A 16,525-nucleotide genomic window follows, 5' to 3' on the forward strand; every position below is an offset into this window, starting at 1 on the left:
GCCAGGACAAACATGGTACGCTCAGTAATCGCGCTGCACTTAGCCGAGTAAGGGTGTGTGTGTGTGTGTGTAGTGCCGAAAGCTCGTGTACAACGCACGGCCGATCGACTGTATACCGCTTCCCCGGAAGTAAACACATTAGGTATACAGAAGCGCGACGTACGCGCTCTTCTCTCATCGGGGAAGCTTTTACTTTACCATCCGCATACGGACTGGAGATTTTGAACCCCACCCCCCCCCCACAGCTTTCTGCCAAAGTGTGCGTATACATATTACACGGTCACGTGCGCTTGGGATGATGTATAGGCGTCCGTGTTTCGGGGATGCACGATAGGAATTTATCGCTGATCGATGCGCGTGTACATGAGGAAATCCACAAAAAATCTCCTGTTTTCATCCCCTACTTTACTGAAAAAAAAATTTTTTTTGAGGCACACCCTTGGGTTTCAGTGAGGATGACACCCTTTTTCTGTGATTTAATTGTCGTTATTATATTTACAGATATCACATGAATGGAAATAATTTTAACGCGTAAATCGAGGGAAAAGGGTATCACTCTCAAAAACTTTTAATCAATGGAGGACAAAAACGGGATATTTTTTGCGGGTCTCCTCATGTAAGTACAAGTAAACTGCTTGCCAAATGAACAAAGACCGAGTTGAATCGCTTGTTACCTTTATTCTTTTTGGTGGGCGAAAATCAACTCCGCGGACCGTTGATAAGCTCAACGCAGTGGAGGTCGATTCGAAAACAGTGGGGAAGTAATGACTGTTTAAAAACTTGGTCGGGAAAAAAAAAGTGGGAGAGCGTGGGGTGGAAGACGGAGCAATTTTTAACTTGTTCGAATAGCCAGTTAACTCGGAGAGCTTTCGAAAGCTCCGCCAAGGGTGTACACGCGGTAGCGCTGGAATTTCCCGGGGCTCGCGAAACTTCTCGATCCATCGGCACACTTCAATTTTTTTTCCCTCCCTCTTTTTCTACAGTGCGCCGGGGCTGATAGCCGGGAAGAAACACTGACGGACTTTTAATTAGCAGACTCGCGTCGCGCACGAGTATGTTCTCCTCGAAACCAGACGATCCTCGATGGGTGCTTAATTTACGACGCCGTGCTTTGGACTTTCTTTAACGTGGAAAAAAAAAAAAAGAAAGAAAATCATCATCCAAACACTCGTCACTGCTACGATGCGATAATCTTTGATCTCCGTGCCCAGAGATAAAAATGTCAAAGGCCTGAAAGAGAGAAGCGCTTGAAAAAAATCTCGATTCAGAGACCGACGACGCCCACTACTGACTTTCTGCTCGCACCTCGAAAAAGAAAGAGCCAGCTAAAAGCTTGCGCTCGCGCCACACATTTGCATACCCACCGCTGCACGGGTGTAATAACCCCCTTTGGCGTCCACGTGCACGCGGCTGGGGTGGGGGACAAAGGATTAAGCAAGGCCGGTGGTTCTTCCGCTACGAATTATCCCGCGCTCCATGGAGGGCCACTTTCCCAAACGCCTTCCGCTCAAAGCCAGCCCAACATCCGCGAGATGCAAAGGACGAGCTTGCACAGTTATGCAGAGTGCGTCTGCACGTATGCATATGAAGCTGGTAGGCGGAGTTGGTGAATGAACGTCGGTGTCTGTGTACACGCGCTGTCGTTTGAACGGCAAAGCCATGCTCGTGAGCCGATGACTGTTTGTAAGACCGTTTGCCGAGCTCCGATGAATACACTCCGCGCCTTTAATTTCCTCGGCAAAGGCTTAGGTGACGCGTTGAGGTGTACCCACCTGTTATCACGGAGTTTATGTAATCTGGTGCTGTGTCTTTTAATTGGATGTCCGTGCGTTGCTCTGGTTAATTTAGATAGGATCAAATTGAACAGATGAGGCGGTGCTTACGGCCCCCGTGGGTCTTAATTTTAGGCGGGGAATAAGACAGGAGCAAACAACAAAAAAAGGGAGAAAGAAAGGAAAGAATCTGCCAAGGATTTTAATAAAGAAGTACAAGATCGCGGCAAATGGGCAATTCTCGGTAGCAGCGGCAACAGGAGAACTGGGTGCTCCGGCGCGCGCAAATGTACACGCGCTTTAATTAAAACGCACGTATCTCTCCGCGCGAGGGGAGGGAGAAAAAATAATTATTCCGATTGCGCTGTTGGGCCGGAGGAAAATTACTCTTTTTTTTTTTTTTTTTTTTTTTTCCTCCCGCGATAGTCCTGAAAATTTAAGGCGAAAAATTTTAATCCACCGGCACACGCGAGAGGTCTTGAGGTAATTACAAAACCACTGCGGCGAAGGGACACGGGGGAAAAAAAAAATGTAAATTACAGCGTTAATTACTTTTTGATCGCTCGATGGTGGTGGTCCTTTGATTAAACCTTCAAACGGACTCTTTTGCAACTCTACTGGCTAAATGTAAAAGCGTCACGGGAAACGCGACGATCGGCACGCAGAGAAGCGACAACAAGAAGGGAAGGGGAGGATCGAAGGCGCTCGTCGAGTCTTCCAAGGCATCCCAGATTCGGTGGCGCGGAGTGTGCGGAAGAAAAGGATACCCGAGAAACCAGGGATGGAAGCGAGGGAGAGCGCAGTCTCGCCGACAGTTAGCGGGATGTTTGTCTTTAATTAAAGTCGCAACCCTACACACCCATCGCCTTTTCCGTTCGATCCTCGGGGAAGAAGCGAGGGTTGGTTTGTTGCTTGGTTAGTTGCCTGGGTACGTATACGCGCTCTCACTTAATATTCGATCAATCCAAAGACGACGCTGTTTAATTAGCCTCCTCTGGCAAGCACCAGCTAAAAGTTGCACGAGATATTATTATTTGGTGGATCGATCGTCGAGGCGCGCTTTCAACGAGGCGAAATGGATGCCGTTAATTGAAGGATTTCTACGTATTTGTTTACACCGGCGTCTGGGTGCAATGGCTACCTTCGAGAAGACACACAGCAAGCGTTTCAATTAACGAGGACAAATGAAAGATTTCAGGTGAGTGGAAGCTCGCCACCGAGAAAATCTTTCATTGATGCGCTTTTTTTTTTTTGTTGGTAAAACAGTATGAAAAAGGGGGAAATTTACATGACGACAATGCGCTCGAGAACAAAATCCTGAGCTTTGGAGGAACAAAATTGAAAAAGTTTGCGTTTGAATATCCTCCCCCCTGCTTGCTTGTCTCTACGCTTTGCCCCCCCACCCCTCCCTGCTTCTCTCGTGGGTGTATTGAAAGAGTTGAAATTCACTCGGCAAACTGCGCTCGACTTCTTACATAACAGCCTGCCCGGCTTCTTAATCTACAAGTGCTCGAATAATCCAAATGGTCGTACGGACGGGGAAGTGGGAGGGAAGTTGTCGAAGAAAAAAATTAAAAATTCTTACCTGTGAGGGAGAGAGGGTTTAATTGAAAAAACACTGCATTCAGCGCGATAAGAGCTGTGTGTGTCTATATATACCAACGGGAGTATGGAGAGCCGAGGAGAATAAGAAAAATAGTAGGATGAGGAGGCAGAGTTTTTCATCCGAGCGAGTCTTCATCAAGAATCGAGACCTTCGACGATTCATAATTACTCCGTCGGCCGTTGACATTTTTTCCACCCCCGTCACCCTGGAGAGCCGTAACGTGGGATGGAAAATGGCAAAAAATGAAGAGACGCGCTGGCTAATTGTCCTCCCCACCCCTTACTCCCACATCATTTAACGAGGGAACGTCGATCGCGACGGCTACGCGAGGGATTTGGCTCATTAGCTGTTGGGAGCTAAGGCGCTGCTGCGCTTATATCGGCAGCAGTGCAAGTAGCCTCTAGGGTGACGGGGTGGCGTGAATCGCGAGGGTCATTATCATCCATCGTTTTTGATCGCTTATTTTTCGAGGACGTCTCTCTCTCTTTCACTTTTTGTTTCATACGGTGATTGCTCCTCGCCTCGAATAGGAAAAACAACCTTTCGCGTTTGGAGATTGGAAATTCCGCCAAAACCCCCTGACATAACGCCAAAGTCTATTTTTTTTTTCGATCGTCTGACCAAACCCGCTCATTACTACTGCGAAATCACTGGATTAGCATCGAAACGAATTTGCTCGCTCGACTCGAAAACGAATTAAATCAGCGCGCAATCGTCAAACGCTCTTTAATCAACTGAAAACGCCAGAGTGAACTCGTTTAACAATTTAATCGCGTGCGTTAACTTTTCCGCGCAGAGGCGCTCTTTTTATGTACGTGTACCTACGTATCAATTGACAGCTGGTGCGGCTGTTGCCTCGCAAACTCTCGCGTAATGGGATAATTATTCACGTTAAACTCGAATTCGTGTATACCTGCGTATACACATCGCGGAGGACCCGTAGCGTGAAAAGTAAGACTCGCATCGGCTGTGCGCAAGGGAGGGGTCGTCCCGCCCTGTTATACCCCCGTCGCGAAGTCGAAGGAGAGCAACGATTCGAAAGCAGTTTACGAAACTTATGCCACCCGCGTTGCTGCTGCCGGTCTACCTCGTACGCAACAGCAGCAGCAAGTTTAAATTAAGCCCCATCCATTAATGACAATGCGCGCTCGCTCGGTAAGTTCGAGTTACTTCCAGACAGCTCCACCTACCTCCGGTCCCCGCGTCCGTCACCTCTCCTGCTGTGACTATCTTCCTTGGGTGTATATATATACATACACACACGAGATTAGCTCGCGTCGTCTTTCGTAAAACACGTCTTCGGGCGCTCGGGAAGGAGAGGAGCGACAGCTGGGGGGCTGGTTGGATGTACCGCGAAATCGCTTAGAACGAGATTTGAATTAAGCAGACGTGCGTCTCTCCACTGCTCGCTCCTCCTGCCCATTTGACGAGCTGTATACTGCTCTGTACGACGTACGCGGCATAGCGAGCGAACTACGTGTCGAGGGGGTAATCGTAGTGGAGGGATATGCGCGTATACCCACCTGGCATTTATTAATTTCTCGATGCCTGCTAATTTGTCCTCGACGCCTTTCGAGGCGCACTCCTGCCTTGTTCTCTTGAACAATCCACGTGACAATATTGCCGTCTTTAGCCTAATCAGTTTTGCCGACGTAGTACCTTTTGCTGTGATTTTTTTGTTTTTTTCTTTCTCTTTAATATCAAGCAAAGAGGGAGCTCAGAAAATTTTACGCGTGGCCTGATACTGTGCCTCTGGAGTTTTAATCTTTGGTATTGCTGTCGAAAGAAGGGGTTCTCTGCTCGCCCACCGCAGGCTAGATCCGACCACAGTGCGTAACCTTTCTCGTTGACGCTCAATTCGTATCAGGTAGGTTTGATGTACACGATACACTTGGGAAATGTAAAATTTTAATTTGACTAATGGTAAAGTTCAGGGTAGCGATTTAAAAGGGCGCATGGACTCTAGTATTACTTTTGTTTTGTAACTTTTGTTTTATCATAATTGACTGGATGTAATACTCGAGCTTTTACCATCCTGTTATGAAGCTGTTATTAATTTGTGTTCGTGAATAAGAACGAATATTGAGCTCTTAGTGATGACAAATTACAATTTAAGTGAAGCACTCATTTTTCGGTCAGACCTACTGAATTATTATTGATTACACGGAAAAAAAACTCAAGTCTTGTTCCTGTTTTATAACGTTTTTTTTAAATAATTGACAGTACTGAGGCTCATATTTATAAAAACCAAGCTATTTGGAGTTTAAGGCTTTAGGTGATGAAAAATCCATTTTAAGGGAAACAACTCTTTTTTGGTCAGACGCACTTGATTCTTGTTAATAACATTATTTTAGGGAAAAGCTTGAGTTTTATTTTTGTTTTTTAACTTGTATTTTATATTAATAAACATGATATAATATGGTCATATGTATTAAGTCTCAGACCCTGAAGAATGAAAAATCAGTTTTAAGGGAAATAACTCTTTTTTGGTCAGACGCACTTGTTTCTTGTTAATAACATTATGTTATGGAAAAACTTAAGTTTCATTTCTGTTTTGTTTTATAATAATAATAATTTTTATTATACGTACAATAATCACGCTATTCAAGTTTTTAGGCTTTTAATGATGATAAAAATCATTTTTAAGTGAAACAGCCCTTTTTCGGTCAGACGCACGTTTAGTATACGTAAATTCAAAAAATACGTTTATCATACAAACGATCGGATGAAAAATCGCTGATAGCAGAGCGCATATTCAATATCTAACGAAAAACCGAACGATGCAAAGCCCACGTCTTACCATAAATCGCCGATTATTCTAAACAGGTTCGACCGAATGAAGACGGATGAAAAATCGATAGGCTAAAAAATAAAAAAAAAAAATACTGCAAAAATGATTCGAAGCTCCCACAACGTGGCATGTATAGATAAGCCTCGCGTGCCACACATCCATGAAATACACATTTTCCCCCGCCACTCCTCCTTCCCCTACTAGAACCTAAAATATCGGAGAAATATTAATGCCTAGTGGAAAACCCTTCCGGGCACGCTTTGATCCTCCCTCCGCGCATCGTCACGTGGAGGTCACTGCCACGCCACATGTATAGATACCCACCGCAATTTGCAAAGCACTCGATTCCATTCCAACCCTAACGCGTCTCTCTCTCCCTCGCCAACGCGCTTTTATACGTGGCGCATGTACGCACGTTTACAACCGGTGCTCTCTCGCCCAAACTTCTCTTTCCATTAACATTTTTTCATCTCTTCTCGGACGCTTCTTTCCAATTTTGGCATTCCTCCCGTTTCCTCGCCCTTTCCATTATCCATGTTATTACGGACAGCTGTTACCCCTTCCGCTTTTGCACTTTGTTTTTATCATCACAGAGTGCACGAGCATTTTTTTGTAAAAACCCTCCATTCAAAAATCATTTTTTTCATCCCGCCACCTCGCACTCTCGTCGCGAATTCAACCTCATTTTTTACTCGCATAAAATCAGCCTTGCGAGCCGCAGCAGCAGCTCTAGCTATCCTATCAGAGCCCCCAAGTGTAGAAAATAACCAGAGCTTTATGCGAACGGAATTGCTCACGATACGCGAGGCTCTAGACGCGAGGATCGATCCACGCGGGCGGACTTTTGCCAAACGCACCACAGACTGGTGCACGTATATCCAAAAGTTATCGGCTGGTTATTTGCTCGCGACTTACGCGACCCATACATGCTCGTCTGCGCCTCGGATCACGCGAATCATCATACGTGTACCTGCCGTCGTCAGCGCGGGGTTCTCGTGTATACATCTAGCAGAGTGCTCGAGTAGGGGAGTTTTTTTTTTTTTTTTTTTTTTTTCTTACTTTCCACTCCCTTTCAACGAGAGACGAAGCTCGGAGGCCTCGCGTCTTTTAGCGCCCATTTGCTCGAGCCTTCGATCGGTTTTTTCCCTCCGTGTAACCTAGTTTGTATCAGTTTGTTTGCCCGTTCGCAACTTTTCAAGCTCGACGCGACGCTCTAATGGTTTAATTACATAGTTTCTGCTGCCCTTTCCCCCTTTATAAAAAAAAAATCTAGAATCAACGTAGAAATCAGCAGCGTCCCATGGATTAACTTTTGCGTAACTCGATAGAGCGAAAACGACGTTCACCCCCGAACGATTCTTGCGCTGTCGAACTTTATATTCCAGTCACGCGAAGTGATCAGAGCTTTCTTTTCGGAGCCACGCGGTGCGCAAATTAAGGTCAGTCGCCCCCTGTCCCCCGCGTCTAACTTTTCGGGAGCGGTGGGCCGTAATTTTTAAGTCCAGCGACTTTTGGGCTTTTTTTTCTCCTCGTCGCAAGGAAAAAACACGGGGCGCATAATCACCCGACGACTGCGATAGCCGAGCGACAATTACGCCGAATTAGCGACACCGGTGTTGATTCTGCTTTTGTTACTTTGTCGGATAGTAGCGCGTGTGCGAATTTTTTTTTCTGGGATTAAAAAAAAAAAAAGACGCGCACGGGGGAGAGAGACGGACAGTCTAATTAGAGAACGTGGGTGACGCTCTCCTTGTTATTTCCCCTTTTCTCTTTCGATCCGCGCCAGTTTGCCGAACAATCGCCCGGTAATTGGGTGTAGCCGGCGTCTAGGACGATCGCTCGCTTTACACCACCTGTGTTCCCTTTCGTGGCACGAATTTTTTTCCTTTTTCTATATTGCTCGTCCACTAGTTTTATATACAGCTACATGGAAAATTAAAAAGACTTCACTTGGTGTGGCCATTTAAAATCATATAATTCTCTCGCTACAAGTATGGTTGTACATTCTCGTCGAAATTAATGGTATTCCAAAACAGTTTGTCCCCAAAGTTCTCATTGCTTCCGAGGCTCGCATCGCCGGGTCCTCGAATGTGCCAATACTTCAAGTTCTCACCGGTTGGATCTACTTTTGCCCAGCGTGAATCGAGATCGGGTACTCTAGAAATGACGAAAAAAAAAAAAAAAAAAAAAATTCAGTGAAGAAGCACGTAATATCGTAAAAAATGTAGGTACCGTTTTTGCGCCACAGTGGTCCACAGGTCGACTAAATACCTATTCATGGCCAGGTCCTTCTCCGACCTCGTTGGATCCATGTACGGATTGCCGAGCACGAGGTACACGTCATCCCCGTGGCACACACCTTCGACAGCATTAGTTACTTCATCACACCTGACATAATGTCAACAAGGGAAAACCAAATGGTCCTCACCCAGATCGTCGGTGTCGTTTTCGCGGCTACCAAGACTCGTGGACGCCCTGTAGTTGTAGTAGTAAAACCAAACCGGGCTCCCATTAGCCTTCGCCTGCGCTCTCGCCGCCTTTTCCGCGTCCACGAGGAACATCCTATCCCCCACGAGCCGCACGAGAACCGACAGGCTGTCCCTACCGATGGCCTTGTCGCCGAAATAGTGCTTCTTCGCGTACCGCGCAACCGTGGCGTGCCCCTCCCTCGGCACGGTGTAGTAGTAGTCGAGCAGATGCGGCGCCGCCGAGTCCCAATTTTCGTCCAGGTCCCCCAGAACCGCGGCGTCCCTTGCGAACTCTGAAAGCACGCGCAACACGACTCTATAACCTCCCTGGGGAACAAAAAAAAAAACACCCGGGCGTGTGTACCTCCAACGGGGTAGATGCCCTCCTCGCTGACGACCCCGGTGATCCAAGGGGCGTCGTAAGCGTCGCCACTGCTGATTATCTCGATCGGCGGGCGATCGATGAACGGCCTCGTCGCGTTTCTCTCCACCACCGGCCCGAACGGCGTGAACGGGTTCAGCTGCCACGGCTGTCGGGCACAACCATCATCCCTCATCAACAACAGAGACGCTCACCTCCGAGAAGTAAAGCATATACCATGAACCTCTCCTGTGCCTGCGTGATCGCGCGGGCCGGAACTCCCCTGAGGCACTCGACCATCCGGGCCAGGCTGTCCGTAGGGCAGTCCAGCATCCTCCCCAGCTGGAGGGCCTTGGCGCGCGAGTGCTCGGTCTGCGTCCAGCAGTCCAGGGCCGTGCCGCTCAGCGAGATCCCGTTGTGGAAGAGGCCGGAGCTCATGGCCGACAGGTAGTGGTAGTGCACGCTGGCGCCGCCCGCGCTCAGGCCGGCTAGGGTAATCCTGTGGGGGTCGCCGCCAAAGTGCTGGACGTGGTCCCTCACCCAACGCAGGGCCAGGCTCTGGTCCTTGAGGCCCATGTTCCCGGGCACGACGTCGTCTTCGGTGCTGAGGAAGCCGAGCGCCCCGAGCCTGTAGCTGATGCTGGCGTAGACGAGGTCCCGGTCCATGAGGAAGTGGGCCTCGTTCTCCTCGACGACGCCGTACTGGAAGGCCCCGCCGTGGATGTAGAAGATCACGGGCAGCGGTCGGGTTTTGTTCGTAGGTGCGTAGATGTTGAGGTACAGGCAGTCCTCGTTGCCGCCCAGGTAGGGCCCGTTGGGGTAAACCTCGCGGTCGTACTCGAAGCATCGATCGGCCAGCTTGTTCGCCAGCAATTCTTTGGGCCATTGGACCAGGGGCTCCGGTGGCTACGCGTGCACGCCAATATCAAACCCATGGAAGTGCATGTCATGCCTTTTTTTGTTTTTTTTTTTTACTTACGCGGAATCTCCGATCGCCGGTCGGTGGCAGCGCGTAGGGGATCCCTTCGTAGGCTTCGTACCTGCGCTTCTCGTGCGACATCTTGTAGTAGCCGACAATTTTTCCTGCGGGGATGGAAACTGACGGGGCATCTTGGAGAAAGCACCAGCACGCGTTCACAAAAGCTACGAGCACGATTGCCGGCAGCATCGTTTGTTGACCGAAGCTTCGAGTGGACTGTGTGCCGCTCTTTCAAAAACTTCCACCCAACAGATGCGATATCGGTATCTACGCCGCTTACTTCTACTTATTGATAAGAACGCGATCGGCTGGTCGTAGGTATGTATGTCGAGTGTTTTTTTTTTTTTTTTTACGATACGCACATTATCGGTGTAATCGGTTGCTCACAGTCCAAGAGGTACGTGTTGCGCAACAGTTTATCATTTCAAGTGCGATGATACGACGATACGATACCTTTTCCTACTTTCAAACAACGCCACGACACGTATTTTTTCACGTAGCCATATGGAACTTGCTGTCCGTGGATTTCACAGATACATATTGCTCGTGAAGAGCAGCCTCAGCGGCGATACTTCCTGTACACACTCGTGAAGTCGGGACAGAGTTCATATATTACGCTCCACGTAAGTTAAAATTTAGCAGCCATCGCTTGGCGCAACCCTTACATTGGTCGACCCAAGAGATGACGATGGATGCGAGCCACTACCACCACTTCACCCCAGTACCAAAAGCCATACCGACAGGTCGCGTAAATTAATCACCGTGTCTCGTCTCGTTGCGACTGCGGACCGCACATGTGCGCGGGTCGTCATCTGAGGGGTGTCGTCGGTGTCCGCACAACTTCAAATTACCACTCGTCGAGCCGCCACGCGGCCAGCGAACTGGGAGCTCGAGGCACGGTATCAATCGTCGGCTCCCTGTACCTACGTACATGTATAACGTTACACGAGAGATTTTCACCACCTCCGCGTGCCGTACACGTACATATAGTACACCTGTGAGAGCTAGTTGGTCTGTTGTACTGTACACGACGGTGCCAGGGTACACCACAGCAGCTGATGAGTTGCGGACGTCTGTGCCCTCCGACGACTTCCTGAAAATTGCCGGTGCCCTTTTGTCCCTCCACCCGTTTCTCTTTTACCCTTCCACGGCAGGTTGCACCTACTTTGTGAAATTTTCTTTGTTTTAACGAGGGGGGATGGAAAAAAGTGCGAGGGGTCGCGCGTGCGGTTTTCGTCCCTGGCGCCGTTGGAAAGGAGTTTTTCTCCCTCCCCCTTTTTCACGCGCTTTTTTGCATGTGAAAGTACTCCGGACGAGAGAGCCAGTGTTGAGAACGGGGTGAGTGTAAATACATATTTTCTTTCTCGTCGTTTTACCTTTGCAAAAGTGCTAGGGAGTAGCCAATTTTTTTTTTTTTTTTTTTTTTTTTTTTGCGCTAAAATTACGTAGCGTTGATAAAGTTTATTTCGTATGCGTACTTAAATTTAATTCGTATATAATTATTAACCAATTTTTTTTGCGCAAAAACTACAGAGCTCTTATAAAATTCATTTCGTATTCATACTTTACTTTAATTCGAATATATAATAACTAACAAAATGGGAGAAAAAATCCATCATTACGGAGTAATTTTCTACTCATGATGTTCTTTTTCTTTTTTTTTTTTTTTTTTTTTTTTTCTTTTCAACCACGCTTCAGAGATAAAACAGATCCGATCAAAGCAACGACCTCATCAAGCCCATAATAACGCAATTACAAGCAAGTGCTGGATAAATCACGAGGGTGGGGAAAAAACCGGCGTCCGATGGTGAGGCTGTATAAGGGGGGGTGGCAACTTAACAGGATGGCTTTCGGGCTGATCGGGTTCGCAGCGAACGACCTCTCTCACTCTGTCCTTCAACGCACGCCACACCAGTTTCCCCGAAGCCAAATTAAAAATCAATCCCCACGAAGCGTGCGTGGACCAAAGGCGTTTTCAACCTTCTCCCCGCTACGACCTCAAGCCACCCTTGGGCTTTGCGGTCTCTTAGGAAGGGTGCACGTGAATATACATTAGATTATTGAGAAATTCATACCGACCGTCTCGAGTCCTCCTCGATGCTCGTGGCAGGAGCCGCGGCGTTTCGTGAACGATAAGGCAAGCTTACGTAGTCCTGTACGCCCATAACGACCGTACCACCATTTTCAAGTAAGAGGATCTCCGTATACGATACTTGGTATGTGTGTACATTGAAATTTCAGCTGCGCAGAGAACGAGTACGCGAAAATCGCAGCTTATTGCATCCCATACCCGTACATACTTTTTTTTTTCTGTCTAAAAGCTTAGGTGTACATGCGCACCCGATCGTACGTCAGTTTTGATCCCAAGAAGCTGTAGAGGAGAGCCGGTGCGTTGCGTACCCCACTTGACCGTGGAATTAGTGTTCCACAGGAGTGGAGAGTTATGTGCATCAAAAACGGGAGTTGACCTTCCTCGGTGCTCTTTCAATTTTTTCTTGGCCCTCCTCTCCACTGGTGTACCGTCCCACCGACAGCTTACACGTGTGTCGCTGGCAAGTAGTTTTTCTCTCCCCGGCCGAACAAGTAAAGTCATTTGGCCTCCCTGCAATCCAAGTTAAGTGACTTTCGAGAGCTTCCCGGGAAACGAAACTCGTTCCGCGCCCGACTCTCTTTCTGACTGGTTTTTTTTTTTTCTTCCTCCTTTTCCCATCTAGTTGTTCGCGCTTTGCCGCGCACCCGACGCCTGCGAGCCGCGGCACTGGTGTCTCTTTCTCTCCCGATCTCGGACCAACTTCCGCTCGGCGTTTATACACCGCCGTCGACTTGATTCCACCCCCCACCTCTGGCTCTGTGTTTCTTTATTTTATTTTTTTTGTTCTTCCTTCTTTGCTCTGTTTTGATTCGGTTCCTCCCTTTTTTTCCTTACTTTGTTTCTTCCTGTCGATATTTATACCCTCGAGTGATGATGGTTATACGGAGGAAATCGAGTTGATGGCCAGTGGGGGGCGATCGGTTATATACTTGCTTCTTCTCTTACCAAGACGCAGTTTTTGACATGTAGAGCTCTGGTTGTGTCGATTAAACAACAGTGGATGGGTACTTGCTGTAGTGAATTTTTTCTTTGCTGTTTTACACGGTACAAGATGTTACCCATGCTATAAATAAATCGGTAAGGATAAACAAAAACAGAACAAAACTAAATCATCGTGATGGAGTGGAATTTTTTGTTTCTACCCTTTTTTTTTCTCCTTTCCGATTACCGTCTCGTAATTGCCCAAAGAAACGTTGTTTCCTCTCGGCTGCTCCCGTTGCTGCAGTGGCTCTCTCCTCGCGAGAAAAGACTCGTGAGGAATGTAACGATGCATTAAGGACAGCCGCGGCTGCCGGCTAAAGTGCCTTTAACTTGGGAGTACACCCGACACACTAACGCGAAATTGTTTCTTCTTTTTTTTTTTTTCCAAGTGTCAGGTGCTTATCCACGAAACGGGGAAAAAAAGGGTCCCTCCGAACTTTATTTCCAGCCACAGGGTCTCGAAAACCGAAACTCTTTTACAACTATGCAGTTCGTCTTGTAGAAAAAAGAGAAAAAAAAAACTGACGGCGCGCCGTCTACGAGGGTAAACACAGAGTTCCAAGAGCATAAAATTAAAAATCGTACAAACACGCCGAAGACCAAGGACTCTTTCTATTTTCTTCCCAACAACTTTTCCCAAATTTCCATTGCAGGAGAGATGAAAGAAGCGCACACAAAAACTCTCTCGTCACAACGGAAAGGGAAAAAATTACTTTTCCCATCCCGAGCCGTTTAACCCACAGCCTCTGATGGACCAGTGAAAAAAAAGAAAAAAAAAAGTATATACACATGCAGGTGGTGTAAAAATAAAGGAGCACGGGATGTGTAATCGCCTTTCCGCGGATCCAAAGTTCGTACATCCACAAGGGGAAAGGGAGATTGTATAAATAACCCAGCAAGTATACTTTGAAATTCCCATTTTTCAAACACCCAGCCATACACACACGCGTAGCTCGGGCACGGAGCATATCGTTGCCCGATAAAACCGAGCCGGGCATAAATCAGCGCGCGGGTAGAAAAAAAAAAAAAAAAAAAAAAAAAAAGAAGACAAGAAACAGGGGCGCGATAGGCGCGATCCACTCACGCACTTGGAGTACAGTAGGTTGTTGTATACACCCACTGGGGGCGAGGGCGACGCAATTAGATAAACGCCGGGAAAAATTTATGCGCCTCGCTCGCGAGGAGATAATGTACGCCTACTTACGCGAATCGCCGGGCAGCGCGTAAGCTCCGCACACGCACGCGAATGAATCATACGCACCGCCGGTGAAAGCGATCTCGTCTTGCTCGCTATATATATATATATATATATATATATATATATATATATATATATATATATACATATATATATATTTGTACAGCCTTGCACACGTTGCGAGCGAAGCACGCACCTCATACGTATATATATGCGCATCACGACCGCATTGCAAGGCGCTCTCTCTCTCTAAATCGTCGGGACCATAAATCTCCCGCCGAGACTTGCAAGCTTGATACGAGTACAGTACGGGCAGCTTGCGGTGTGTTGAATTGCCTCCCTCTTTCCGACGCGGAGGCGTGAACCGGACGAAACGATTTTCACAGCAAGAGGCTTAAATCACACGGGGGTAGCTCCGGTAATATGAGCTCTTTCCCCCCCCCCCCACAGTCATGGGTGTCGCAGGAGCGAGTATTTGCATGCACATAGGCAGCAGGAATTTCATATTCGTGTTTACAGATCTTGTAGGCTGTACATAGTTGGGGAAACAATGAGCTCCATTGATCCAATAGATTATCGGCGCTCGCTCGAGCTGATCGAATGATTTTGTAATTTTTTTTACCTTTTCTTAAATGTCAAAATGTCTTTGTATTACTTTCATAGTAAACTATCGACCCTATATGCAATGTAATGTTCGATTTTGTTTTTAATTAAAAAAACGCACGTCCCATCGGCCGATCACCGAGTTTATAGTTATAATCCCAGCCAAAACTGGCTACCAACCATGTACAGGTACAACCTTACGTACAAAGTACGAAATGTGTATATACGTGGACTCACCGAGTAGTTTGTTGACCTGCGATTGACTGATGAAGACGTTGAGGTAGGCGTCGCTTGAGCCACCGGCGAGCAGCAGCACGAGCCCGACGAGCTTGAGACGCGCGTGGAAGAGCTTGCGCGACCAACTTCTGAGCTGCGCCAGCTGCATCGTCGCATCCTTCGTACGCTTCTCCCCTTCTTCTTCTTCTTCTTCTTCTTCTTGACTTTCCGAGAACTACTATATATTCACTACTCGCTTACTTCTCGCACGTGCGGCGATGACAAAAGTCTCACTTCCTTATGCTCTATATTCCGCGCAACAGCTGCTTTCATTTGTACTGCTTTGTTTGTCTTTGCTTTCAATTTTTAGATTTTTTTTTTTTTTTTTTTTTTTTTGTTTCCTAGCCCTTTGGAATAGCTTATATGCTTCGTTTATTTTTGTTTGATTACGGCAGTGTCACCCTACTAAACAAAACTTCCAGCGCAAGCTCTGTCTTGAAGATTAAATACTGCGGCACGTATTTGATTATACGTTACATGTATCAAGTTTGGATTCTTGCAGCACTGATTAAAAAAAAAAAAAAAAAAAGAAAAAAGAAAAAGCACTTTGCGTTGGCATGAAGACCTTTTGCCCCAACCGCGACATAGGGTGCGAATTTCTTCTTAAACAAACTTTGATCGCACCGCGTCTCGGCCCGTCATCTTCAAAGACAAATAAATCCCCAAAGCAGCAAAAACTTTACCAAAGTCCCCAACTCTCGTCTAATAAACCGGGCACTAGGGCGATAAATCAATCCCCCGTATCGCACGTGGCTCGCGAGCCTCGTACAAAGCAACCGGGAGAAGGGGCTCGCGCACGTGGGTGCTCGTGTCACCGACGGTCGGGCAACCGAGCGCGACTACCGAGAACCAAGCCCGAGGGAGCGCTTTTCGTGGGGGCAAAGTGCACTCGGGCGCTCGACGCACGCGCACAGCGTATACGGGTGTACGTATTCTCTTCCACCTCTTTTTCGCACTCCATTCGAGGACTTCCGGACGATCTTCGCGACGCTATATACTACGCGTACTTGCACTGCTGCTGACTTCGATCCCCGACACGGCCGCCGGAGAGATTGCGGCTCTCTACGTCTGATTGCTGACGTCGCGGCAACAGCCCTGTTTTCTTTTATTTCCCGTTCTTTTGGCTCGCGCTCCTCGGCGCCTCCTCCCTGGACTACCTATACACTTTTGACGGATGGGGTTTTCGATGGTTTTCCCCGCGTGATTTTTACCGCGATTTTTCTTACACTGTCCTTGAAACTATTGGGAGAAACTAATTTCATCATCTTTTACGAAAAAACTCCGCCACAGGGTACAGGCTTTGCGGAGTAAAAAGTACATCCCACGAAGCTGTACGGCATAATAATAATGGCATTTCAACCTATTTTGGAAAAAAAAAGAAAAGGATAATCCCCTTGG

At 47.4% G+C, this 16,525-nt stretch overlaps 2 protein-coding genes across 2 annotated transcripts in view; both read right to left on the reverse strand.

Moving 5' to 3' along the window:
• LOC106643727 (inactive tyrosine-protein kinase Dnt) overlaps positions 1-15,272 on the reverse strand; it is a 67,403-nt gene extending 52,131 nt beyond the window's left edge. Inside the window, exon 1 of the mRNA XM_014358971.2 lies at positions 15,089-15,272. Within this exon, the coding sequence (XP_014214457.1) occupies positions 15,089-15,236 (148 nt within the window). The 5' untranslated portion in view covers positions 15,237-15,272. The remainder of the gene's footprint in view (positions 1-15,088) is intronic.
• LOC106643728 (venom carboxylesterase-6-like) lies at positions 8,139-10,181 on the reverse strand. The gene is made up of 6 exons (XM_014358972.2): positions 9,978-10,181; positions 9,236-9,904; positions 9,002-9,167; positions 8,598-8,930; positions 8,402-8,528; positions 8,139-8,326 (listed from the first exon to the last, which is right to left on the reverse strand). The coding sequence occupies exons 1-6, from the start codon at positions 10,164-10,166 to the stop codon at positions 8,155-8,157; spliced, it is 1,656 nt and encodes a 551-aa protein (XP_014214458.2). The 5' UTR covers positions 10,167-10,181; the 3' UTR covers positions 8,139-8,154.
• Positions 15,273-16,525: the final 1,253 nt, after the last annotated feature.

The sequence above is a fragment of the Copidosoma floridanum genome, unplaced genomic scaffold (assembly GCF_036245765.1).
Source record: "Copidosoma floridanum isolate Cflo_tuat_1 unplaced genomic scaffold, Cflo_Japanese_pri ptg000001l, whole genome shotgun sequence".
Classification (NCBI taxonomy): domain Eukaryota; kingdom Metazoa; phylum Arthropoda; class Insecta; order Hymenoptera; family Encyrtidae; genus Copidosoma; species Copidosoma floridanum.

What these genes read in the sequence shown, in the direction of transcription:
- LOC106643728 (XM_014358972.2), bottom strand. Translation starts at nt 10,166, where the DNA reads ATGCTGCCGGCAATCGTGCTCGTAGCTTTTGTGAACGCGTGCTGGTGC. An exon ending in AGGCACAGGAGAGGTTCATG is followed by an intron (nt 9,168 to 9,235) that starts GTATATGCTTTA and finishes TGTGCCCGACAG; the next exon opens with CCGTGGCAGCTGAACCCGTT. An exon ending in GGGCATCTACCCCGTTGGAG is followed by an intron (nt 8,931 to 9,001) that starts GTACACACGCCC and finishes GCGTGCTTTCAG; the next exon opens with AGTTCGCAAGGGACGCCGCG.